This window comes from Piliocolobus tephrosceles, chromosome 13 (genome assembly GCF_002776525.5).
Source record: "Piliocolobus tephrosceles isolate RC106 chromosome 13, ASM277652v3, whole genome shotgun sequence".
NCBI classification, from domain to species: Eukaryota; Metazoa; Chordata; class Mammalia; order Primates; family Cercopithecidae; genus Piliocolobus; species Piliocolobus tephrosceles.
In genome coordinates, this window is record NC_045446.1 from 107,778,423 (window position 1) to 107,805,363 (window position 26,941).

A 26,941-nucleotide genomic window follows, 5' to 3' on the forward strand; every position below is an offset into this window, starting at 1 on the left:
GACTGAGCCAGGTCCTTTCAATGGATAGATGTTTTGAGCATAAAACCCACGTTCTCTCTTGGGCTGGACTTTTCTACCTTCATCCCCCTGGTACTTGGGCTCTGAAGAAAAAAAAAACATAGGTAGGGAGATGAGTGATGGGGCTTCTAAGGGCAGGGCTGAGTGACTTCCTGTGTATTTGCTCTTTCTTTATCAGAAGTCAAATGCCCAAGGGCACCTGTCATCCTACTGTCAATAGGACTTCTCATTCAACCTCCCCCCAGACCTTTCTTGGAGAAGGACCTAGGTCCCTCTCTGAGACATTTCCCCAGGCTGAGAAAGTTGCATGGACCGTGGATGGGTATGTGGTCCATACAATTTAAACAAGTTGTATATGGTCACTGGGTAGAGTGACCACATAACTGATCATCAAAACTGATACCTGTAAGAGCAAAAGGGGGCACTATTAACCATTGGGCCAGGGCAACAGGTCAAAACAGAGACTGACCCTGGGACATCTGGTCACACTAGCTACTGTCAAAATGGGGCCCAAATAGACAAAGCCAAATGGAGGAAATTTCCTTGACGTTGAAAGTGTTGGGGCTCTGTGGTACCCCCAGTTCTAGGTTGGGGGAGATTGGACTGGTCTCATGATGAGTTCTGAGGGGGATGGACCAGATGAGCCCCCCCTTCCATCTAATCCAGGTTCCTTTCCTCCCAGTCCGCCTCTCCAAGGACCGATCCACCCTGCAGGTGCTGGACCCGGCCACAGGGAACTGGTTCTCTGCCTGTTTCGACAACTTCACAGAAGCTCTGGCCGAGACAGCCTGTAGGCAAATGGGCTACAGCAGGTAACCACCCTGAGCCTTTCTCCTTTTTCCCTCCTTCCTCTTCTCTCCTCTTCCTCCTTTCCTTCCTCCTTTCTTCTCTCTTTCCTAAAAAATACAGGTATTGGAGCCAGGTAGAATGGCTTTTGAATCCCAGCATTTCACTTATAAGTAACATGAAGTTAAATTTCCTAAGCCTCAGGTTCCTCAGGAATGAATTGGGGGAAGTAATGCCAACCTCATAGTACCCCCTCCTTCTAGATTGGAGGCCCTTCTTGTCCTAGAACCATGGGCATTTCAAGATGTGGAAGACCCTAGGGATCATCTAGTCCATGCATCATAGGAAGGTTTTGGAATGCCAATGAGAGAATGTGTGCTGCCCTCCAACACACACACACACACACACACACACACACACACACACACTTCTAGTTTCTATGCAGTCCTCTCCTTTCCTTTACTCCTCAACCTTCACTCCTTTGTCCTGACTTTGCCAGAAACAGTTCCTGCCCAGTAATGCAAAAGCCAAGTTAACTTATTCAAAGTTTCATCGGTTAAGATTTAGCTTAAGTGAACCTAGTTTCAGTGGGGCCCCATCTTTGGCAAACCCAGCTCTCTCTGCAAATTTCAAAAGCAGTTCCAAATCTGGAGTGGATGAAAAGGTGTAAGATTATAATAAGAGTAATTTGCATTTTATATGTTTATATTCATTTGATTTTGGCAGAAACCCAAAAAGATAATTATTATATCTATTTCATAAATAGGCTCAAAGAAAGTAAGTAACTTGCTAGGGTAGTAGTTGGGAGGTAGAGGGCTAGAATTTGAGCCCAAGATCCCTAATTCTTGCACATTAGGAGTTCTCACAGTGTTTCTGTTTCTACACTGGGTGATTCTTTATTCTCATGTAGGACATCATCTATAAAGGAAGGGGCTGATGAGATGGTTGATCACTCAGAGAGTTTAGCTGGAGAGGATGGAAAGGAACCCATGCATTCAGTTGCAGAGTAAGATAACCTATCTCTGTCAGGCCTTAAACTTCTTCAGGATTCTAAGAGACTGGACCCAGAGACTAGGCCAAAAACAAAAGCAAAAACAACTCTACCAGGCAGACATCACCAATCAATCACAGAACTCTCTCCCATGGATCCCTCATGCAGCCTCAAAGTGCTTTTTCAGTAAATGCTCCAGGCAGCCATTACAAATCAATCAGAATTATTTGCCTCTCTCTTCTCTGCTCATCAGGCTTCTGCTGCTCTCTACTCTCCACAGGGGGCAACTTCCAGTACCCTCCAGAAAGCACACCCCACCACCTTCATTTCAAGGAGAGTGAGGAAGTCATGCCCGGCACCTGCTATTCTCCCCTCTTCCCGCAGCCACTGAGCCCAGCCTCGCTGCAGCCAGCCCCCGCTCTCCACTGTAGTCTAGTCAACTGCTGCATCAGCCGTCAGCCGTACCTAGCACAGCAGACTGAGGCTTGATTATGAAACCCGGGTGTCTCCAGTGGATCTTAAGGTGATAGGCTCCTGGAATTTCTGTCCTTATGGAGCTCACTAAGGCACCAAACCACCTGACTCTTGTGCTTTATAAAATCAAAGTTCATCAGAATCATTCATTGGGATGGAATTGGTGAACAGAAGTTAACTTTCCTGGGAATGTCCATTTCTACCATATTCCCTCCTTCTAGGTCTCAGATTTCTCTACTTTCTTTCCTCCTTCTAGATTGGAGGCCCTTCTTGTCCTACAACCATAGGCATTTCAAGATCTGGAAGACCCTAGGGATCATCTAGTCCATGCATCTTTTTTTTTTTTTTTTTTTTTTTGACAGAGTCTCACTCTGTCACCCAGGCTGGAGTGCAATGGTGCTATCTCAGCTCACTACAACCTCCACCTCCCAGGTTCAAGCGATTCTCTCACCTTAGCCTCCTGAATAGCTGGGATTACAGGCACTCACCATCATGCCCGGCTGATTTTTGTATTTTTGTAGAGACTGGGCTTCACCATGTTGGCCAGGCTAGTCTTGAACTCCTGATCTCAGGTGATCCATCCACCTTAGCCTCCCAAAGTGCTAGGATTACAGGCATGAGCCACTGTGCCCAGCCCCATGCATCTTTTTATAGAGAGGGAAACTGAGGCTTGGAGAGACCCAGAAAAAGAATGTGACTTGCCCAAGACCACACATCAAACTAGTGCCAGAGCCAGGGACAGAACCTAGATTATGAGGACTCCTAAAATGGACTCTAGTCCTCCCAGGTCTGAGTCCTCCCTGGGTCCTTCCAGAAAGTGCCAGCATTCCTGCCTGAGAATGTGCCAAACCACCAGTATCATGGATTGACCCACCCCTCCATGGAGAGCTTCTACTAGCATTACTAGCATGATTGGGGATGGAAGGAAAAGATTTAGAAGAGGCAGATTCAGTAAAGGAACAATCAGAGAGATGGAATTAATCAGGGAAGACTTCCTGTTGGAGAAAAAACTTCAACCCAAGGTTTGAAAGCAGGCAAGCATGGATTAGCAGAGAGAAAGAGGGAGGGTGGTCCAGTTGAGATAAATGTTTGTTTGGATTCTTACGAAGACAATCCAGTCCTGTTCTATTAAATAGCTCTAAGGGGGCCAAAAGTGTATCCCCACTACTAAAGTCAAACCAGATACCTTGTTTGGAGAACCAAATATCCACATTCCAACTCCCTCCCAGGTGAGAAGGGAGCTAACCTGGGCCCCTATGCCTCTTTGTTTCCCTGCTGCGAACCAAAAGACATTGCTGGGATATTTGAAATAGGGACAGAGCCGGGAGTTTGGAAAGGAGACCCTTATCATTTCTCCAGGGCTCTGGGTTCTGGATTTGGAGTCCCCGCCCAAGAAAGCAAGTTACATCAGCACAGCACCAAGGGTTGAGTCCTGGGATGCCAAGGATATATTCTTTATTGTATAGCAAAGCAGGCCCCATCTTCACTGACTAAGACCACCTCCACTCCCTGGCCACTCCCCACGAGGCATTCTCTGCCACCCTCTCTCCTAAGAGTGAGAGCCAACTCTACCATCGTGTTGTAACCCCCTGCCCCAGCTCACAACTCTCTCTCTCTCTCTCTCTCTCTCTCTCTCTCGATGTGAGCAGCAAACCCACTTTCAGAGCTGTGGAGATTGGCCCAGACCAGGATCTGGATGTTGTTGAAATCACAGAAAACAGCCAGGAGCTTCACGTGAGGAACTCAAGTGGGTAAGTGAGGGGACACCTTCTGGCCTACAGAAGGCCCCCACATGGATGCTGCTCTTCAGGTTGCAACCAGCTCACCTGGAACCCTAAGCAGCCAGGGGAATGTAAGCCAGACATCAGGAAGAACTCCTAGCCAGACAGATCATTCAATGCCAAGAGCTATAGACTCACATTTTGGAGAGGTTTTCTGTGTTGACTTGTTTTTAACACAATGGACAGCTGGACAAAGTGTGTTGTCCTATTCAAAATCAGAGGGATGGATAATGTGACCTTTCCCTCAATCTGGATAGTAAATAGTTTTTGCTACTGTCGTAAATTTTCTAATAAATGGCCCAATAATCAAGATTCCAAAGTCACTTTGTCCTTCCCCACCACTTACCCAGCCAGAGCTCCCCACCTTCTTGATGCTCCAGGGAAGAGGCTCCACGGCCCTTGTGGGTGGCCCATTCCTGAGCCTCGTCACCCTGCATTAGAGCAGAGCATCCAGTTGAAATCTGTCATGTCGTGGCAAAGCGGTTCAGAGAGGAGGCTGGCTTCTTAGCATTCAGGGATGTTGCTGAGGGCCGCTTATTCACCTGTGGGGAAAAGAGAGAGAGATCAGACTGTTACTGTGTCTATGTAGAAAGAAGTAGACATAAGAGACTCCATTTTGTTCTGTACTAAGAAAAATTCTTCTGCCTTGAGATGCTGTTAATCTATAATCTTAACCCCAACCCTGTGCTTGCAGAGACATGTGCTGTGTTTACTCAAGGACTCAAGGCTTAATGGATTTAGGGCTATGCAGGATGTGCTTTGTTAAACAAGTGCTTGAAGGCAGTATGCTTGTTAAAAGTCATCACCACTCTCTAATCTCAAGTACCCCAGGGAGACAATACACTGTGGAAGGCCACAGGGACCTCTGCCTAGGAAAGTCAGGTATTGTCCAAGGTTTCTCCCCCTGTGATACTCTGAGATATGGCCTCATGGGAAGGGAAAGACATGACCATCCCCCAGCCCAGACACCAGTAAAGGGTCTGTACTGAGGAGGATTAGTATAAGAGGAAGGCCTCTTTGCAGCTGAGATAAGAGGAAAGCATCTGTCTCCTGCTGTCCCTGGGCAATGGAATGTCTCGGTGTAAAACCAGATTGTATGTTCTATTTACTGAGATAGGAGAAAAGCGCCTTAGGGCTGGAAGTGAGACTTGCTGGTGGCAGTACTGCTCTTTCATGCACCAAGATGTTATGTATGTGCATATCAAAGCACAGCACCTTTTCTTAACCTTGTTTATGACACAGAGACATTTGTTCACATGTTTTCCTGCTGACTTTCTTCCCATTATTACCCTATTGTCCTGCCACATCCCCATCTCCGCGATGGTAAAGATAATGATCAATAAATACTGAGGGAACTCAAGAGACCGGTGCAGGTGGTGCGGGTCCTCCGTATGCTGAGCGCTGGTCCCCTGGGCCCACTTTTCTTTCTCTATACTTTGTCTCTGTGTCTCTTTCTTTTCTCAAGTCTCTTGTTCCACCTGACGAGAAATGCCCACAGGTGGTGGACGGGCTGGTCCCCTTCATTCACTGAAAGTAAATCTTGAAATGGACAGGATTCGTCCAGAATGATCCTTTGCCTAAAATTCCATCAAAATCCCATTCTTCCATTTGGAAAGCCCGCAGTGCCACAGACTCTGCTCTGGGATCTGCCCTCTTCCCTCTTGGGTCCCAGGAGCCCAGGCTGGGCTTTGAAGCAGGCAGGGCCCAGTGCACCATAGGTACTCAGCAGTGGGGGTGTTGAATCCAATCAAATGGAAGTGTCAGTGCAGGAAATGCAATGGATGTCAATGCGCTCTCCACATGTTCCCCACTGTGCAGCTTCCACATTCCCCAGGTATTGGAAGGGAACTTGAATTAATAGCATTGAGAGGCTTAAGTCCCTGCCTCCCAGCTGAGCAAGAAGCTTAAATCACAGGATGCTGTGTCTGTCTTCCAGGCCCTGTCTCTCAGGCTCCCTGGTCTCCCTGCACTGTCTTGGTGAGTACCCCTGATCTCTGAGGGTTTGGGGCCTGGGCCAGCAATGAGCAAGGAGGAAGACTTTCATCTTCACTCCTAAATTTCTGGGACTCCAAGTTTCATTCTGCCTTGGTCTATAGCCCTTGGGCTTGCAGGTCAATGCCCCTCTCGAGTTGTTGGTGGCCTTGGACAGGTCACTTTCTTTTTCTGGGTCTTTCCAAGCCTCAGTTTCCCTCTTCTACCATCTGTGCATGGCTCCACAACCTAAGTGGAGACCTGGGAGAGAGCATTAGGAAGACTGAAAAGGGCAGGATGGGGCCTCCACTGCCTCCCACCCTGGGTCAGGACCCACATAGCCTTCTTTGTCACAATCAGCTCAGGTATCCAAGATCAGATTACCCACATTCATTATTTGAGCAAATATTCATTGAACAGTTAGAATATGTCTCACTCTGTCAGTTGTTGGCTAGAAGTAGAAAGTACCAGATGAGTGAAATAATTGGCCACTATCCTCAGTAGCTTATGACTAAGTAAGACAGACATGCAAGACAGCATGTGGAAAATGCCAAACTGAGTAGCAGTCACAGTGGACATGCTGCAGAGAGAGCTGGACAGGGGTCAGAAGATCTGGGCACCAGTCCCGCTCACTTCCAGTGTGGCCTCGAGTCATTCACCTGACCTTCCTGAAGTTCATTTTCCCAAGAAGTTGTTTAGTCCAGCTGCCCATCAAGGATCTCTAGGGACCCTTCTAGCTCTAACAGAGGAGATCAGAGAAGAAAACAAGCACTGTGGCTCATCTCATCCTACCAGCTTCACAGAGAACTGAGACAGGCCTGGAAGGATAGCCAGAAATTAGAACACCTAAAGGAAGAAGGTCACAATGCTGCCTCTGCAATTTAGGAGTGTATATGCTTCCCTGCAGGATGTTGAGAGTTTCATTCATTATCATGTGCCCCCCACTCCGACTCCACAATACCTAGTGTGTGGGATCTGACACGTGGTAGCTGTCAATGAATGAATGAATGAATGAATGGCCAAACCATCTGAGGTTCTGCACTGAGTAGCCCTGAAGGCATGAAGGAGCATAAGTGACAGGTCCTCCCTTGCGGGGCCTCTGTTTTACCAAGAAGACAAGACCTAAACTCAACAACACTGAAAGGGTGGACAACACCTGGAACAGCCTGTGGGAATGCCAGAGAAAGGGAAATTCCCAGGGACTGGGGGCCCAGGCTAAACACTGAAAAATGCATCTGTAAGTTCAAGGCAGAAAAGCCCATGTCTGTCTGTCTTGCCCGCCACTCTCTCCCAGCACCCAGCACTGCCCCAAGACAGAGGGCACCTGACACAAATTGGTTAGATTAACGAATGATTTAGAATTCAGTGGTCCCCAACCTTTTTGGCACCAGGGGCTTGTTGCATGGAAGACAATTTTTCCACAAACCAAGAGGGGGATAGAGAGCATTAGATTCTCTCTTTTTTTTTTTTTTTCCTTGAGACTGAGTCTCACTCTTGTCACTCAGCCTGGAGTCCAGTGTTGCGATCTCGGCTCACTGCAACCTCTGCCTCCTGGATTCAAGCGATTCTCCTGCCTCAGCCTCCTAAATAGCTGGGACTACAGGTGCCCGCCACCAGCCCAGCTGAAACTATAGGCATGTGCCACCACGCCTGGATAATTTTTGTATTTTTAGTAGACACGGCATTTCACCATGTTGGCCAGGCTGGTCTCGAACTCCTGACCTCAGCTGATCTGCCTGCCTGAGCCTCCCAAAGTGCTGGGATTCCAGACATGAGCCACCGCACCTAGCCTAGATTCTCATGAGGAACGCACAGCATAGACCCCTCACATGTGCTGTTCACAGTAAGGTTTGTGCTCCTACAGAATCTAATGCCACCTCTGATCTGACAGTAGGTGAAGCTCAGGTGGTCATGCTCACTTGCCCCTGCCGCTCACTTCCTAATGTGCAGCCAGGTTCCTAACAGGCCACGGGCCAGTACTGGTTTGAGGTCCGGGGGTTAGGGTTTGGGGATCCCTGATTTCGAGAACTAGGAGAGGATATAGCATTTCAATGGGAAGGGCATCTTTTTGGATCAAAAACAGAATGACTTTTTAGAGAACTACAAGCAGATCAATTTGGCTAGACAGAGACTTTATATGAAACAGCAGGAGGCTGCCAGGAGGAGTGGAAACTCTACTTTGCCCTCAAGGGAGATCCTGAAGGGCTTTGGGGGAGCGGGCAAGGTGGCATGGAGAAAGCAGTGTTTGAAATCAGATGGTGTTTGAAAAGCTCCAGCCCAGCACGGCGCCTGACACACAGGAAAGGGAAGCAACCTTTCCCTTTAGAATGGCCACCATGGTGGTGGCTGCCAGAAGAATTGAAGAGGCAGAGCGTGGGTGGAGAGGTGGGACCTGAGGGCTTTACTGGAGTTCCAGGGATCAGGGGATGTGAAAGCCAGGTCAGTCAATAGGAAGACAGGATGTTAGATTGAGAGACTCCCCTGGCAAGGGGAACAGACTTGGAGAAGGGGGAGTTTGGGACAGTCCACTTCCGAGTCACAAAACAGCTTGTGGGTGTCTGTTTACTGTTACTCAGTGGGAGTGGCTGGGGACACGCCACCTGGGCAGGGCTTTTGTAATTCTGCATCACTTGGGAAGGTCACAAATTCCCAGCACAACGGACACAACCATGTTCGTAGTCTAACCTCCTAAACACATCTTAAACTGAAAAAAGAAAGAAAGAAAAAGAAAAAGGAGAAGGAGGTTTGGGGAAAGGCTGTGGTCTGGGACACTCAATACCTCCCATGAATAACTCCAATTGGCCTGGTCCTCTCCCCACTCCGGCCCCAGCCAGAAGGTCCCTGCTTAGAACACATGTTGGGTACTGAGGGGAGGCAGCCTCATCCCCAAAAGCCTGACTTCCTGCCTCTGCCTGTGTCTAGCCTGTGGGGAGAGCCTGAAAACCCCCCGTGTGGTGGGCGGGGAGGAGGCCTCTGTGGATTCTTGGCCTTGGCAGGTCAGCATCCAGTACAACAAACAGCACGTCTGTGGAGGGAGCATCCTGGACCCCCACTGGGTCCTCACAGCAGCCCATTGCTTCAGGTAAGGCCCCAGCTATAAGGAGGTCTCTGGGGACCAAGGCCAGTCAGGGGCCAGAGAGCTTGGAGTCCTGTCTCCTGACATCCTCCTTCTCTTCAGTCTCCCACTAGAGACATTTGCCAGGGTGTGGTGGCCCCAATGAAACAATGGCCATGATGCCCTTTGTTAGGCATCTGGGTGTCTGAGCAGAGGGTACTGGTCACCAAGCATGGCGTCTTCCTGGTGGGACACCATCAGATACCCAGAGTCCTCACCCCACCCCCATATCGTTCAAGCCACAAAAGCTCTTCCCACCTGCCTGAAGTTCCAAGAACTCACTCTTTTTGCTTGTTTCCAGGAAGTTGTTCCAGGGTCTAGAGTCACAGCCACTTCCTCATTATGTCTGGAAACTTTTAAAATATTAAAAAGCATAGGTTCCTTTTCAGTCCACAGAGAGGCCTGGCCTTACCTCAGGGAAGGGCCACTCCCAGGCCCCCTTCACTTTTTATTTATTTATTTATTTATTTATTTTGAGACAGAGTCTTGCTCTGTCGCCTAGGCTGGAGTGCAATGGTGCAATCTTGGCTCACTGCAACCTCCGTCTCCCGGGTTCAAACAATTCTCTTGCCTCGGCCTCCCAAGTAGCTGGAACTGTAGGCATGTGCCACCATGCCAGGCTTATTTTTGTATTTTTAGTAGAGACAGGGTTTCACCATGTTGGCCAGGCTGATCTCGAACTCCTGACCTCAAGTGATCCGCCCACCTTGGCCTCCCAAAGTGCTGGGATTACAGGTGTGAGCCACCATGTCCCACCCTCCTTCACTTTTATTCATTCATTCATTCAATATCTAATGAGCACCAAGCACCAGGTGATGCACCCAAGTGCATTAGACCAAGCACCAGGTGCCAAGCACCAGGTGATGCACCCAAGTGCATTAGACCCCACTGCTGTCTTCAAGGCACTCATGATCTAGGCCAGCGTTTCTTAACCATTTTTGTTGTTGTTGTTGTTGTTGTTGTTGTTTATTTTTTTTGAGATTCTGGCAAGAGCTATAAATTCTTTCTTAGAAAAATACCTCTGCACACTAAGCTGTTCCTGGCATTGGGAAAAAGAAAGCACGTAATGTAACTGACAGCATGAGTAACACAATGAAAAGGGTTGGAGGAGAGAACACCAGGACCTCAGAACTCAGGCATTAGAGGAGCCCGTTTCCCAGCCCTCCTTGAGATTTCCTTGGGCAGGTTTCACTAAGGAAAAAGTGTCAGATCCCCTTTCTGAATTTGACTTCTTGTAAGTGCCAAAAGACTGCCCCTTCTCTACTATCCCTGCCCCACCACCATCTTTCCCTCCCAAGGCAGTGATACCCAGTACCCCAATCCCCAGGGTCCTGGGGACCCAGCCTTTGGCAAAGCCTCCTCAGGCTTGGATCAGGCCTGAACCCAGCTGTCTCTGCCCCCAGGAAACATACCGACGTGTTCAACTGGAAGGTGCGGGCCGGCTCAGACAAACTGGGCAGTTTCCCATCCCTGGCTGTGGCCAAGATCATCATCATTGAATTCAACCCCATGTACCCCAAAGACAATGACATCGCCCTCATGAAGCTGCAGCTCCCACTCGCTTTCTCAGGTGAGAAGCAGGGCCTGAGGCCACCCAAGCCCCTTCCATCAGTTTTCACACCCACTCTGCTGTTAGCTCACTGAGTGACCTTGGCACATCATTTCTCCTCTCAAGACCTCAGCTTGCCCATTTGTCTGTAACTAATACGTCAGCCTAATATCACTGATGCCATGAGGCCCCCTCAAGCTGTCAGCTAACACCTCCACTCCATTCCCTGCCGGAGATTCTTCCAAGGCCTGTCTTCCCTATGTGGAGCCCCTCAATGGAGAACTGGAGTTTCATCCGATCTTGGAGTTTTAGGAGACCTTTTAAAAGATTATGGAGCCCATTCCCCACCACTGACCAATACCCGAGAGCCTGCTCAGTATCCCTGCCAAGGAGTCATTGTGCTCCTGTTTGCTCTCCTCCAGGGGCAGGGAACCCATTACCTGTGAAGCAGCCTGCAGAGGCTTTGAACAGCTCTGTTGGATGCCTTGTGCTTATATTGAAATGTATTTAGATCAGCATTCCCAACTGTGGGGTCCACAAGACACTGGCCCCTTGGAGAGGAGAGGATTCCATTGTCAAATAAGTTTGGGAAGCATTTTAATACTACAGCTCCCTTCTTGGAGCACATTAGTTTATTAAAGGTATGAGAAATTTTTTAAATAATCTGTTTTATTGCATAAATTTTCTAAATTTATTTGACCACAGAATCCTTTTTTCATGCCACTTCTACTAGCATCTCATGGAACAAGTGTTCTAGAGACCCTGGTGTGACCCCTTTCAGAGAGCTTAACTGCAGGCTCTCCTGAACCCTGGGGTATGTTTCAAGATTTGTGCCTGGGAATTGTTTCAATCAGGTATGGTAAGGTGACAGACACAGATACAACTAACTTTGAAAGAAGAGTTTATTATTTATAGTTTCTGAGAGAAACCCCCACAACATAGGGACACCTGGGGAGCAGCTGGGTCCACCAGGAGACAGGAGTGAGGGGAAGGCATGGCCCAGAGCCACCTGTGGCTTCCATGGGCAGGTCTGGCCAAGGTAGGGAAGGCAAGATTGAGCATGCTTGGGATTGGATAGTGTGGACAATTCTCTAGGCTATAGAGGTCAGCCTCTGATTGTCTAGTATCTGTCCCTGGGGTGATTTAGGGCAGGGAAAATGTTGGCTTGGTGTCTGAGAGTCAGATAAAGGAAGTGGTTGGGGATACGGGCTTTGGGTTGTCTGGTTTGCCTATTAAAGGCATGCCCAGAGCCAAGTTGCTTAGTATCTGCAGGAATTAGCTAACCCAGTCTCTCCCAGACCAGCAAGATCCCCATAATCATAAAGCATCATAATTTACAGAAAATTAGCAATTATGATGAATAAAAGATCTCCTTCTTCCTCTGTGCTCCTGGCAGGCACGGTCAGGCCCATCTGCCTGCCCTTCTTTGATGAGGAGCTCACTCCAGCCACCCCACTCTGGGTCATTGGATGGGGCTTTACAAAGCAAAATGGAGGTAAGTCCTGGGTGCAGGACCTCAGGGCAGCAGATGCCCATGTATGAGGAAGCAGCTTCCAGAAGTGATGGGAAGGAGGACCACCCTTCAGAGAAACCCATCCCAGAGGACCAAGCACCAAGGCGCCAGGCAGAAAGCAAAGTGGTTTGGCAATCCAGGGCTGGGGGATAGAAGGCAAGCATGGGAATGTGAGTGTTTTTACCCTCCCAGGGAAGATGTCTGACATACTGCTGCAGGCGTCAGTCCAGGTCATTGACAGCACACGGTGCAATGCCGACGATGCGTACCAGGGGGAAGTCACCGAGAAGATGGTGTGTGCAGGCATCCCAGAAGGGGGTGTGGACACCTGCCAGGTGGGGCCTCCAAGAATCATGGGGAGTTCTAAGAATAGGGTTTAGGTTCTAGAGAGATGAGAAAACCCAGAGGCTGCATGCCCCACAGGAAGCCTTGCATATCACGGGCACTCAATGTGTGATTATGGGAGGAAGAAAGGGAGGGAAGGAAAGGATACAGTCAGATAAAGATGTACGAATAGATGAGTGGGTGGATGGATGGATGCAGACAATCAGAGAGTCTCTTTCACATTCAAAGATGATGTTACTGGTTGGGTGTGGTGGCTCACGTTTGTAATCCCAGCACTCTGGGAGGCTGAGGCGGGCAGGTGATTTGAGGTCAGGAATTCAAGACCAGCCTGGCCAACATGGTAAAACCCCATCTCTGCTAAAAAGAATACAAAAATTAGACAGGTATGGTGGCGCACCTGTAACCCTAGCTACTTGAGAGGTTGAGGCAGGAGAATTGCTTGAACCCAGGAGGCAGAGGTTGCAGTGAGCCAAGATTGCGCCACTGCACTCCAGCCTAGGTGACCCAGCAAGACTCCATCTAAAAACAACAACAACAACAAAGATTACATTACTCATCCTCCCCACCCACTCTTCTCACTAGCTACAGAATGATTAGCCCCTTGAGGTCAGGAATCCCAGGTCTATTTTCTCTGTGATTGCCCCCAAGCTGCTGAACTACACTAGGAAAGAACTACCACCTGCAGGATGCTAGAAGAAGCCCCCTGCGTGCCCCTCACCCCGGCCTCATTGGCCATCAGGACTGTTTAGCAATCCCTGTAGACCTTCTTCCTCCCCATACTTCCAGAGGATAGTCTGAACCATTTTCTTTTTTTTATTTTTTCTTTTATGTTTTTTAATAGAGACAGGGTCACTATGTTGCACCAGTCTGGTCTCAAACTCCTGGGCTCAAGGGATTCTCCCATGAGCCATCGTGCTTGGCCTGAACCATTTTCATTAAAACCCCTACCCTACTCTCACCTCCATTTCCAGTCATTAAATTCCTTCACTTAAGAGGCATCTCTTAGTCATCGCTTGTGTACCATGAACACAAGTCTTTGGAGACCCCTCAGGGATCTCACAGTGGTTGGGAGAAAGAGGGTAGCATTAAACAGGCATTTAGGCTAGTTTTGGGTTCAGAGGGAGGAAGCCCCAGGGGCTAAAGGAGCTGATAAGGACTCCCACCCAGATAAGTACACTTTTCACTATCTGGCATTTTCTTGTTTTGTTATTTGCTTGTTCACTGTCTCTCACCCTATTTGACTCTAAGCTTTCTGAGGGCAGGGATTTTTTGGTTTTTTTATCAGTTGGATCCCAATTGCTTAGAACACTACCTGGCACAAAATAGGCACTCTATAAGTAATTAAATAAATTTTGGAACTACTAGGTTAAACAGTGATAACCAGGCTTTTTTTTTTTTCTGAGACTGAGTTTCACTCTGTTGCCCAGGCTAGAGTGCAGCGGTTTGATCTCAGCTCACTGCAGCCTCCGCCTCTAGGTCTGAGTGATTCTCCACCTCAGCTTCCTGAGCAGCTGGGATTACAGGTGCCTGCCACTATGCCCAGCTAATTTTTGTATTTTTAGTAAAGACAGGGTTTCACCATGTTGGCCAGGCTGGTCTCGAACTCCTGACCTCAAGTGATTCACCCGCCTCAGTCTCCCAAGATGCTGGGATTACAGGCGAGAGCCACTGCGCCTGGCCAATAATCAGACTTTTTTTTACAGCATCTCTCAGAGCCTTTAATTTGTTAATGTGAGCTGTGAATCTCTGAGAGAAGGCTACCAGCACGCTTGCAATTACTTGCCCACAGACAAGCCCTTCTGCCCCAGAAGAGAAGAGCATTCCAGGGTGCTAATGAGCAAAGGGGGTGAGGGTGGAACATTGGAGAGCAGCAGGGAGTTCAGGGGAACAGACGGCCAGTTCAGGAAGCCGGGAAGGAGAAGCGCCCCCCCACCTCACCTGCCCTCCCCAGCAGTCTCTGTTCTGGTCTCTCACAGGGTGACAGTGGTGGGCCCCTGATGTACCAATCTGACCAGTGGCAGGTGGTGGGCATCGTTAGCTGGGGCTATGGCTGTGGGGGCCCGAGTACCCCAGGAGTGTACACCAAGGTCTCAGCCTATCTTAACTGGATCTACAATGTCCGGAAGGTAAGGCACCTTTGCCGTACCCACTCTGCCTTCCCTCCAGTCCTCTACCCGGGAGGTGCCAATCCATCCTTAGGTTTGATTTAAATGGCTCTGACAACTCTTTACACCCCAAATAACTTTCCCTCCAAGCAAGGGACAGCCTGAGACTGCACTGTTAAGGCTGAAATTCCTTAGGTCAGAGATTTCTGTTAAATGCAAATACCTTAGGGAATAGAACACACCAAGCCTTTCTTTCTCTTTTCTGACAGAATGAGACTATCAGATCCTTTCTAGAGAGAAGATTCTGATAAGGAAGAGAGTGGAAAGGCTCATGAGACCTCCTGGCCCTCTGCAGGGTAGCGAGAGAAGCAAAGTGCCTCAGAAAAGGAAGACTCATTTTGCACATGTCACCACTTTGTCCATTTTCAAATAATCTGAGTTTCTCTTCATCCGTCTCTCTTATTCTAGGCTGAGCTGTAATGCTACTGCCCCTTTGCAGTGCTGGGAGCTGCTTCTTTCCTGCCCTGCCCACCTGGGGATCCCCCAAAGTCAGACACAGAGCAAGAGCCCCCTTGGGTACACCCCTCTGCCCACAACCTCAGCATTTCTTGGAGCAGCAAAGGGCCTCAATTCCTGTAAGAGACCCTCACAGCCCAGAGGCGCCCAGAGGAAGTCAGCAGCCCTAGCTCAGCCACACTTGGTGCTCCCAGCATCCCAGGGAGAGATGCAGCCCACTGAACAAGCCAGCCTGCAGGCCAAAGTCTCAGGGGTATTGCTAAGCCGAGAAGGAACTTTCCCACACTACTGAATGGAAGCAGGCTGTCTTGTGAAAGCCCAGATCACTGTGGGCTGGAGAGGAGGAGGAAAGGGTCTGTGCCAGCCCTGTCCGTCTTCACCCATCCCCAAGCCTACTGGAGCAAGAAACCAGTTGTACTATAAAATGCACTGCCCTACTGTTGGTGTGATTACTGTTACCTACTGTTGTTATTGTTATTACAGCTATGGCCACTATTATTAAAGAGCTGTGTGACATCTCTGGCATAGGCTAGCTGGAATGCTTGATAAGAACTGAGCTGGGACCATTGAACCTTCATTCTTTGACTTGGGGAGAAAAAAAGTTCTGGGGAAGCAATTGAGTCTCAAAGTAGAGGCAGGGAAAAAAAGAGTTAGGGAGACCAGATCTGCTGAGTGGCAGCAAGAGTGAGCTGCAGATTAGAGAAGCCAGGGTGAGCAAGTTTCATTTCCACACAGGGCCTTCTCCCTTTGCTTCTTTCCCTCCCTCCCTGCCTGTGATCATCAGCCAGGAGCCAGGGATAACCTATGCCTTGGGAAGGAGATGAGTTAGGCAGTCAAGGGTGACATTCGATCAGGGATGCCCAAGTGGCTGGAAAGAAATGCTGGTCCTGTGTTCTAACTTTTTCCACCCAGAGAGCCCTCAGTGTGGCTTCTTACATTTTAAAAACAAAAAGGATCAGCTGCCGGGTATGAGGCAGTTCCCAAGCTGGGTTGTGAGGATGTAAGCATGAATAAGTCCCTGCACTCAAAACGGTCAAAGAATTAAGCCCCATGGACTTTTTTGGCAGCTGTGTGAAAGCCTGGGTTTTCTGAGGACTCTCTTGCTATAGTTAAGTCAGATCCCAGATGAAATATACTTGTTCATATTGTACTAGGTTCTTAGGAAACAACAGAATTCCTCAAATGCCAAAAACAAAGAAAATAGAAACCCAAAAAAACAAACAAAATAAAACAAAACTATCAGAACTGTGAGCGGAAACTAAGGTGATGATCTGGGAGCAATAAACTAAAATATTGGGTCAGGACCTATATGGAGGAGGCTGGCAGCGGAGCTAAACCTGGACACGCTGTAGACAAGGGAGCTGAACCAGGGCTCCTACATGAAGCAGAGATAACTGGCGGCAGTAAAGGTGGTCTCAAATTGCAGATGATCTGGAGGAAAATATCTCAAATTTAGAGCCTCAGGATTCCCAAAGATCCTCCAAATATGAACTCACAATCAAAGATCAGAGATGTTGAAAAATAAAAAACACCTTAAGTGGGCAGCATAAAAAAACAAGCTAATTTAGAACCCCAAAGGCTTCAGATGTCACAATATTAGAGACTTATATTAATAAGCAATATTTACAGAGTATTTGTATGTGCCAGACACTACTGTAAGTGCTTCATCATGTACTGATTCATTTAATACTCGCAGAAATCTGAGATAGGTATTATTCTTATCCTCACTTGATGGATTAAAAAAACTAAGGCACAATGGGGTTAAGCTCCTTGCCTGAGGTTATAGACTGTAAGTTGAACATGAGCACTTGGAATACAGAGTCTTGCTGTAAACTACCACACTATACCAATATGATAATTTATAAAATATTTAAATAAAAAATGAATACTAGTTCCATATTTTAAAATTATGTTTAACTGTGGTCAAATGCACATAACACAAGTTACCATCTTAACCGTTTTTAAGTGTATAGTTCAGTGGTGTTATGTACATTCACACTGTTGTGCAGTCATCACCACCATCCATCTCCAGAACAAAAACTCAATACTCATCAAACAGCTCCCCATTTCCACCTCCTCCCAATCTCTGGCAACTGCCATTGTGCTTTCAGTCTCTGTGAACTGGATTACTCTGGGTACCTCATTTAAGTGAAGTCATGCAGCATTGGTCTTTTGTACTTGTTTTATTTCACTTCGCATTGTGTCTTCAAGTTTCACCCATGTTGTAGCACGTGTCAGAATTTCCTCCCTTTTTAGACTGAATAATATTATATTGTTTATACCATATTTTGTTTATCCATTCATCCACTGATGAACATTTCAGGTTACTTCTATCTTCTGGCTGTTGTGAATAATGCTGCTATGAACATGGGTGTACAAGTATCTCTTTGAGGCCCTGCTTTCAATTCTCTTGGGTATATTCCCAGAAGTGGAATTGCTGGATCATATGGTAATTCTATTTTGAATTTTTTGAGGAACTGATACATTGCTTTCCACAGAGACTGCACCATTTTACATTCCCATCAACAGTTTACAGGAGTTATTATTTCTCTATATCCCACCCAACACTTGTTATTTTCTGTTAAAAACGGATATCTTAATAATCAAGCAAAAATAACAGGCAGATTTGAAAAAGAACCAAATAGAGCTTTTAGAAATAAAGATTATAATTATAAAAATAAAAAACTAAGTGGATGGGGTAAATAACATTTAAAACACCAATTAAGAGAGAACAAATGAACTGGAAGATGAGTTGAAGAAGTGACTAGGTTTAACAGCAGACAGAGATAAGGAGATTAAAACTATGAAAACAAGGCCGGGAGCAATGAAGCCTAGAATGGTAAACTCTAACATATCCAGAGTCCCAGAAAGAAAGAATCAAGACAATGAGAGAGAGACAATATCCAAAGAGGTAAGAGCTGAGAATGTTCCAGAACTGATGTAAGGTATGAATCCACAGAACATACACCATCATAGTGTACACATATACAACCAAGGTGGAAAAATTAGAATAAATCCACACCTATGTACATTATAATGAAACTGCAGAACACCAAAGACAATAAGAAACTCTTTACAGCAGCAGAGGGAAAACCCAGACCACCCACAGTACCACAGATCTACCACAATTAGACTGATAGCAGGCTTTCCCACAGCAATAAAGGAGCTAGAAGTCAGTGGAAGTTTATCTCCAGCATGCCAAAAGATAACAATCAATCAAGGATTGTAAACCCTACAAAACTATCTTTCAAGAATAAAGGCATTTTCAAGAAAACAAAAACAGATTTTACCATCAATAAACCTTCTCTAAAAGAATATATAAAGCATTTACTTTAGGAAGAAGGAAAATGATCCTAAAAGGAAGAATCAAGAAGCAAGAAGGAATAGTGAGGCAATTGCAAAAATGTAGATAAGTCTAAACACATTCTGTCTACTTATTATTATTATTATTATTATTATTATTATTTTGAGACCAAGTCTTGCTCTGTCACCCAGACTGGACTGCAGTGGCAGGATCTTGGCTCACTGCTACCTCCACCTCCCAGGTTCAAATGATTCTTCTGCCCCAGCCTCCAGAGTAGTTGGGATTACAGGCACATGCCACCATGCCCGGCTAATTTTTGAATTTTTAGTAGAGATGGGGTTTCACTGTGCTAGCCAGGCTGGTCTCAAACTCCCAACCTCAAGTGATCCACCTGCCTCGGCCTCCCAAAGTGCTGGGATTACAGGTGTGTCTACATATTATTAAAATAACAATAATATCTATTTTGTGGGTTAATTTTTTTAAACAGATATTGAATTTATTGGTTGGCTATGAGTAGAAAAATACATAGGTAAAGAAAAAAGACCCTGTATATAAATATAATACTAGCTAGTTACAATTTGACCAAGAAGTTTCCATTGTAGGTTAATTTTTAAAGGCCTAACTGAAATATGGAGTAACAACAGCATGCAGCATGTAAATTAAAGGGGATAGCTGGAGTTAAAATATTCTAAAGTTCTTAAATTTTTCAAGAGGAAGATTAAATATTAATGTGATGTTACATAAAATGTTTGTACTATGTTCTAGATGGTTAAAAGGGTAATCACCAAAAGAATGGAAATAAAAGTGTGTCACTTCCAAAACAATTGAAAGTAGCATTTGATTAATAAAAAACAAAAAACACCAAGCAAATACAAAAGAGAAAGGGGGGAAGGAAGAGCACCAAGGAGGGTAAAGCACAGAAAAATGGAACAAATAGAATACACAAAGTGGGATGGTGAAAAAAGTACTAATATAATATCACAATAAATGTTAAATTCACCAAATAGTATACGGAAATAGGCAAATTGGATAAAAACATAAGAGCAAGCTATATGTTATTTGTAACAAACACACACAAAACACCAGGTTACAGAACCATTAAAACTGAAAAGGTGGAGAAAGATACAGAGAGCAAGCATTTAATCAAATTTAAGCTGGGGTAGCTGTATAATATTTTTCTAAATAAGGATTTAGGATAAAAAGACAAAACTGACTTTAGGATAAAGGGAGTCACTACATAGTCACGAAAGTTTCAATTCACTAGTAAGCTATAATAAGTGAAAACTTGTAAACAAAGAGAAGAAAATAGAAAAGAAAAGATCACCATCCTTTTGTCACCACTGGAGTTGGCAATCACACCAGGCTCTTATTCTGAAATGATATTTAAAGAGGAAAAATTAGCTCTATTCTGCTTTGCCATAGAAATCTACTTCCAGGTAACAGGGTGGCTCCAGGTGGTGAGAGAAAGTAAAGCTAATCAATATAGATGAATGATAGGAAGCCACCATTGGCAATTTCTAATGAAATCATTGATTCAGGCAAGGATCATCCATGGATGCTAGTGTCTGAATGCTTGGGTCCCCCAAAATTTGTATGTTAAATGCTAACCCCCAAGGTGATGGTAGTAAGAAGTGGGACTTTGGGAGCTGATTAGGTCAGGAGAGCACCCTGCTCATGAATGGAATTAGTGCCTCTTAGAAACGAGGCTTGAAGGAGCCTCTTTGCCCCTTCTGTCATGTGAGGACATAGCAAGAAGGTACCATCTATGGAAGCAGAGAATGAGCCCTCACCAGACACCAAATCTGCTGGCCCCTTGATCTTGACCCTCCCAGTCTCCAAAACTGTGAACAATAAATTTCTCTTGTTTATAAATTACCCAGCCTAATGTATTTTGTCAGAGCAGCATGAACGGACTAAGACCACAGAGAACTGCATAGTCACATAATACCCTCATATCATCCCATGGATCCCTTGCTAATCTCAACAGGAAACCTAACTTCCAAATGAAGGGATCAGACCTCCATCAATTTACCCACTAACAGTGGAATCAGCAGATACTATGTTCCTCCCAACATGAATATGAAGTACACCTTCATGTTGCATCACCTAAAGGCATCTTACCAAAAATGTTTAACCTAAATCTTTAGATCTCATTTCCAGTTTACAGGAAATACAAGAATTAGAGGAACAAAATACAAGAATCAGAGGAACAAATTAAATGACACCTCTAAAAGACAAATCCAGAAGGTGGGACATTCCACCATAGGACATTCCCATCTCTTCAACAAACCAATGTCATATAATTACTGTCATGTCTTAAGAGACACAACAATCAAATGTAAGGCATGGGCTGTGACTGGATCCTGAGTTGACCAAATTAGCAGCAAAAGGCATTTGGGCAAAGGGGTGATTGGGGAAATGTGAATATGATCTCAGTATTAGATGATAATAAGGAATTGGTAATTTCATTATGTGTGACAATGATATAGTTAAGTAAGAAAGATACTTTTAACTTTTAGAGATGCACACAGAAGTATTTGGGGTAAAATGACACAAAGTTTTAATTAAAAATACTTCAGGAGGGGCTGGGCGTGGTGGCTCACGCCTGTAATCCCAGCACTTTGGGAGGCCGAGGTGGGCAGATCACCAGGTCAAGAAATCAAGACCATCCTGGCCCACACGGTGAAACCCCATCTCTACTAAAAATACAAATATTAGCTGGGCATGGTGGCACACACCTGTAGTCCCAGCTACTTGGGAGGCTGAGGCAGGAGAATCACTTGAACCCGGGAGGCAGAGGTTGCAGTGATCCGAGATGGCGCCACTGCACTCCAGCCTGGGCAACAGAGCAAGACTCCATCTCAACAAAAAACAAAACAAACAAACAAACAAAAACACTTCAGGAGGAAAAAAAACAGTTGAAGCAGATATGTAAAATGTCAATGAGTGTGAAATCTAGGGAATAGACTTTTATTATTCTTTTTACTTTTCTGTATATTTGAAAATTTTCTCAATGATTTTTTTAAAACTTATATAAACACAATATAAAATAGACTTGAAAGCTGATAGAACTATAGAGAGAAATTGATAAATCCACCATGATATGAGGTGGAAGATTAAGCACACTTCTCTCAATTATGGATATGGCGAGCAGGTGAATAGAATGGAAGATTAAACAATACCATTTACATGCCTGATTAATAGAGATACACGCTCCATACTTAGCAAAAAAGCATTCTTCTCAAGCACTTTTGTGAAAATTGACTACATGCTAGTCCAAGAAGTTGTCTCAACAAATTTAAAAAGTAACGTGACCACCAGGCCTAGCTTTGCTCCCTTCAGTTTCCACTCAGCCTCACCAGCATCCCTCATCCTCCCTCCTCTAGGTTTTAGTCACTTGCCCGCTTCCTTCTTTGAATGGGCCCACCTCTGGCCCCTTCCATTCCCACAGTTGTAAAGCTCTGGCCACTGCCACCACCTCCTCTCCTAACACCACCACTGATCTTCCCCTGTCCTGGGCCAGGACCGGAGCTGGGTTTTGGGTTGGGTGGCCTTCATTGCATGCACCACGGTGACAGTCACAGCAGCCTCAGCTCTCAGATTGGCTGACTGCACCCAGAGAGCTCTGACTTCCCCAGGGCTTCCAGGAAAGGCTGAGTAACAAAACATGGAAATGATTGTTTGTGGGGTAAATGTTGAATAATGGAAGATGAGAGACACGAAGGAGCCAGCAGATAAATGGCTTATCCTTCTTCTCTAGGATAGAACTATTCAGAGAAGCTGTAGCTCCCCAGGGACAGGTCTTGTGATTCAGCAACCAACTGTACCGCTGATGGAACTACGGTCAGCTCAGCACACACATTACCTGATCACCTGTGTTTGCTTTCTCTTGTTCCCTGCCTTACAGCCCTGTCCCCCTTATGCCCATTTCCCTGGGATTAAACCCCCCAATAAAGTGTTAAGATATGAATTTAACATAGAAAACTTAAAGTTTTCTAAGAAACCTGGGCTAAGACTATCAAAGAGATGTAGCTCTTTGATTATAATGTTATTGAGTTCTAAGGCAATAGCAAACAATAATTTTGTTTGTTTGCTTGCTTGTTTTTTAATTGTTTTGTTGTTGTTCTTGTTGTTGTTTTTAGACACAGGATCTCACTCCGTCACCCTGACTGGAGTGCAGTGGCACAATCTCGGTTCACTGTAGTCTCAACCTCCCAGGCTCAAGCAACGCTCCTGCCTCAGCCCCCCAAGTAGCTGGGACTACAGGTACACACCACTATGCCCAGCTACTGTTTTTTACTTTTTGTAGAGCTGAGGTCTCACTATGTGGCCCAGGCTGATCTCCAACTCGGGTTCAAGTGAGCCACCACACCCAGCCCACAAACAATAATTTAAAAAATATAAAATACATACATGCTTTTAAAAAAACTTGTAAATTATTCATAGGTCAAAGGAGAAATTATAAATAAAAATTTACCTAACTAGAATGATAATGAAAAAATATATATTATATACATATGCAGACACACACACACACATATATACATTCATGGAATGTCTCAGTGTGACATTTAGCAGATAACCTTGAAATGCTTGTGCTCTTTCCTGATCTGGACTTGGACTGAGATGCACCTACCTTTGCACGTTACACTCAGAGCACAAGTGATTCTGCTGGAGACGTCAAGAGGGAACCAGGAAGTTATGATTTGACTAACATGGCAAATCCTCACTGTCTTTGGAAGGGAGGATGTGGGGAGGAGGTTGGTAGGTAGAGAAGATCCTCTCCTTTTTCACAAGGAAGGAAGAATAAATCCTAGAGAGGTGAGGCCCAAACCAGAGCATGGGCCTGGCTCTGCCAACTGTGGCCCAGAGCTGCCTCCACAAGAAGGTGCCCCCACCCTCACCTAAAAGCAAGCCATTACAGGACCGTGATGGAGGGTGAGTGCAAACCTTGGCCAGGTGCTGGAGCAGGAGTAAAGAAAACTCCAGCCCCAGCCCATTCGTTTTTTGGGGGAAGCAGAGTAAAGACTTTTCATACAAAGTGGGAAAGCACTGCAATAGAGGCCTGTGTCAGCGCAGCAAACAGGCGCATACCCGTTCCAGGGAGGCGATTCCAGCTAGAGCGCTCAACACCTACAAAGGAATAGATGCCAAGAAGCCCTATGTCCGGAGAACAGGGAGAGTTTAGTGTGGGAGAGAAAAACAGAAAGGGAATTTGAACGGAGCGATGTGGGAGCACACCGTAGTGAAGAGAAAAAAAAATCTGGGCATTAGAGACAAGTAAACTGACGCAGAATGGTGGACCTGTGTGTGTGTGTGTGTGTGTGTGTGTGTGTGTATTGATTACAAATGTATTGCATAGTTATACAAATTCAAACAATACTAAAGCATTTAAAAAGTTAAACGGGGCATGGTGGCACTTTGGGAGGCTGAGGTGGGCGGATGACCTAAGGGCAGGAGTTTAAGACCAGCCTAAGCAACATGGTGAAACGCGATCTCTACCAAAAATATGAAAATTAGCCTGACGTGGTGGCATGTACCTCTAGTCCCAACTACTCAAGAGGCTGAGGAGAAGGATCACTTGGACCCAGGAGATCAAGGCTGCAATGAGCCAAGTTTGCACCACTGCAGTCCAACCTGGGAAACAGAGCAAGAAAGGCCTCATATCAAAAAAAAAAAAAGAAGAAGAAGAAGAAGATATCCAAGAGTCCATGGGAGCCGGAACAATAGGGCCTTCTGGGCTGCTATGGGGACTGAGTAAGATAGACTTGTTCTGAGCAATAAAGACTGATATCATCTCATTGTAATTTTTCAAGTGTAATTTACACACAGTAAAATTCATTTTTAGTGAAGAATTCTGCCAATTTTGACAAATGTACACAAGTAAGCAACTACCACCATAGCTACATCACCCACAAAAAGCCTCGCTTGCCCTTTATAGCCAACCCCTCCCCAACCTATAGCGCCTTACAACCACTGTTTTGTTTTCTGTCCCTATAGTTTGCTTTTGCCAGAATGTAGCATAAATAGAACCATATAGTAAGTATCTTTTTGTTCGTTTGTTTTTGAGGTTTTAGGCTTTCTTTGCGTGTGTGTGTGTGTGTGCATGTGTGTGTGACCGAGTCCAGCCCAGGCTGGATTGCAGTGGTAAGATCTCGGCTCACTACGTCCTCTGCTTCCTGATTTCAAGCAATTCTCACACCTCAGCCTCCCAAGTAGCTGGGATTACAGGTGCCTGCCATCATGCCCGGATAATTTTTGTATTTTTAGTAGAGACAGGGTTTCACCGTGTTGGCCAGGCTGCTTTCAAACTCCTGACTTCGATTTGCCAGCCTCAGCCTCCCAAAGTGCTAGGATTACAGGCGTGAGCCACCACGCCCAGACTTAGGCTTTCTTGAGATTTCACTTTTTATTTTATTGTTAACTTTTACTTTATTTATTTATTTAAATATTGTTTGGGTGAGGGAGAAGGGACAAAATGGAGGAAGGAGAACAAGATGGAGCAGTACCTGTTTCCGAGTTCTTCATCACCAACTTGCCCGCGCCCGGGAAAACGCAGATCAACTGAGCAGGCGCTGCGTGATCTCAGTCTGAGGAAACCGAAACTTACCCGGCCACGCCTACAGAGACGCCCCTATCACGCCCTTATCCCGCCCACTGCCCTCCCCCTTCCAGTACCAATGCATAAAAGTCAGCCGCAGGCAGGAGCCGGCATGACTTCTTCGGCCCCGCATTCGTGGACCGGGCAACCTCATCGGAGAGCCGCGGCACGACTTCCCTGTCCCCCCACACCTGAGGACCAGAGAACCTCGCCCGAGAGTGTGTGCATATTTGCAATAAACGGCTGCCGCTTTCTTATGTACTTTGGCCTCTTGTTTAATTATTTAGCTCTCCTAAATTAAGTTACATTAAATTAAATTAAGACAAATATGTTTTGGGAGAGACAGGGTCTCACTATATTGCCCAGGCTGGTCTTGAACTCCTGGCCTCAAGGGGTCCTCACACCTCAGTTTCCCAAAGCTGAAATTACAGGCATGAGCCACCGCAACTGACCCAACACTTAATTTTTTTTTTTTAGAGCAGTTTTAGGTTCACAGCAAAACTGAGCAGAAGGTAAAGAGATTTCATGTATACTCCCTGCCTCCACACATGCAGGAGCTTCCCTCATTATCATCAACCACCCCCACCAGAGTGGTACATGGGTCACAGATGATAAAGCAGGTACCTTTCTGAGTCTGAATTATTTCACCCAGCATACTGCATTACAGATTCATCCACTGCTTTCACTTAGCATACTGCATTGAGAAGCCCATCGTGCATGGGATTTTGTGGAATATTCCACTGTATTGTACGGCTAGACACAGTTTGTTTTATCTACTCACCAGTCAAAGGAGATTTAGGTTATTTCTTCATTTTGGCAATGGCAAAACCTCTAGAAGCAACTCTGTACAGGTTTTTGAGTGAACATAAATTTTCATGAATTTCCTCTGACAAGAATGCAGTAACACAAAATGCATTTACTTTCCCATCTGAAACAACTAAAACGCTGGGGAAAAAAATGCACGAAATGGCTTTCAGACACAGGGCATCAGCAGCACAGGTCAGTGATTCCTGAGAGAGGAGAACCAAATGAGGGAGCCCTCCAATTGCTACAGCACCAGGAAAGGGGACTCGGGCAGAGTCTGGCAACCTCCCAGAATCAAGGAGATGGAGTTAGGAGTCCAGTGGATAGGGCTGACTGGGCAGTGTCTCAGAGAAGAGAGAGCGTCACAGAGACAGCACTCCAGAGATCTGCAAAGGGTCCCCGTGTGTCTTCAGCTGCTGATCCAGGCACGCCTGAGGCTGAGAAAGAACCACCAGAAAGGGTTAGAGGAAGCAATCCCCGGAGCTCACACAGGGCCAAGAGTAGTTCACATTGCAGCCAACTAAAATGGCAAAACTTCCTAATTCATGAGAGATGAGGAAGAGTATTCAAAGGGCATTGCCTCAGTAGTGGGTGAGGTCAGCCCTGGATTAAAGGCCGCCCTATGTGAGCTCCAGGGATTTTCCTTCCTCATCCTTTCTAGAGGCTCCTTCCCTCACCTTAGATGATTTCCTCACACATCTGCACTCTCAGTGCTCAGCTGAAAACTTGGGAGGACCCTCCAAGGTTCTCTGGTCCTGCAAACTCTTACTGTCCTAACCTCCTCCAGATACTTGGCACCTCTCCACAACTCAGAGACAATGCTAGGCTTAGCCTGGGGCCCCCTCCCCAGTCTTCCAGGCACTGCAGCCTGGAAACTATCTCCAGGCAGTAAGCTGGAGCAATAGTAAAGCTCATCTCATGTGTTTCTCCCTCTCAGGAACGACAATTCTCCACTGCCTACTGTCCAGGGTCTGAAAACCATTGTATCATATGTGTTTTCCAATTTTTCAGTTGTTTAAGGTATAAGGGTAAATGGTCACTATGCCTCCATCTTGGCCAGAACTAGAG

The 26,941-nt window shown here is 46.0% G+C and overlaps 2 protein-coding genes across 6 annotated transcripts in view; one reads left to right on the forward strand and one right to left on the reverse strand.

The window, feature by feature from the left end:
• The window catches only part of TMPRSS4 (transmembrane serine protease 4), a 44,276-nt gene extending 27,205 nt beyond the window's left edge, over positions 1–17,071 (forward strand). For 3 of the 5 annotated variants that reach the window (XM_023208335.2, XM_023208334.2, XM_023208336.2), the window contains 9 exons: positions 701–830; positions 3,919–4,020; positions 5,987–6,027; positions 8,944–9,103; positions 10,540–10,706; positions 12,082–12,180; positions 12,391–12,533; positions 14,520–14,669; positions 15,117–17,071. In XM_023208335.2, the coding sequence (XP_023064103.1) occupies positions 701–830; positions 3,919–4,020; positions 5,987–6,027; positions 8,944–9,103; positions 10,540–10,706; positions 12,082–12,180; positions 12,391–12,533; positions 14,520–14,669; positions 15,117–15,128 (1,004 nt within the window). In that variant the 3' untranslated portion in view covers positions 15,129–17,071. The remainder of the gene's footprint in view (positions 1–700; positions 831–3,918; positions 4,021–5,986; positions 6,028–8,943; positions 9,104–10,539; positions 10,707–12,081; positions 12,181–12,390; positions 12,534–14,519; positions 14,670–15,116) is intronic. The other 2 variants (XM_023208337.2, XR_002730913.2) reach the window with 2 other exon arrangements.
• SMIM35 (small integral membrane protein 35) overlaps positions 1–25,033 on the reverse strand; it is a 110,085-nt gene extending 85,052 nt beyond the window's left edge. The window contains exons 1-2 of the mRNA XM_026451595.1: positions 24,978–25,033; positions 4,397–4,592 (exon numbers count right to left, since the gene is read on the reverse strand). Of these exons, the coding sequence (XP_026307380.1) occupies positions 4,397–4,487 (91 nt within the window). The 5' untranslated portion in view covers positions 4,488–4,592; positions 24,978–25,033. The remainder of the gene's footprint in view (positions 1–4,396; positions 4,593–24,977) is intronic.
• Positions 25,034–26,941: the final 1,908 nt, after the last annotated feature.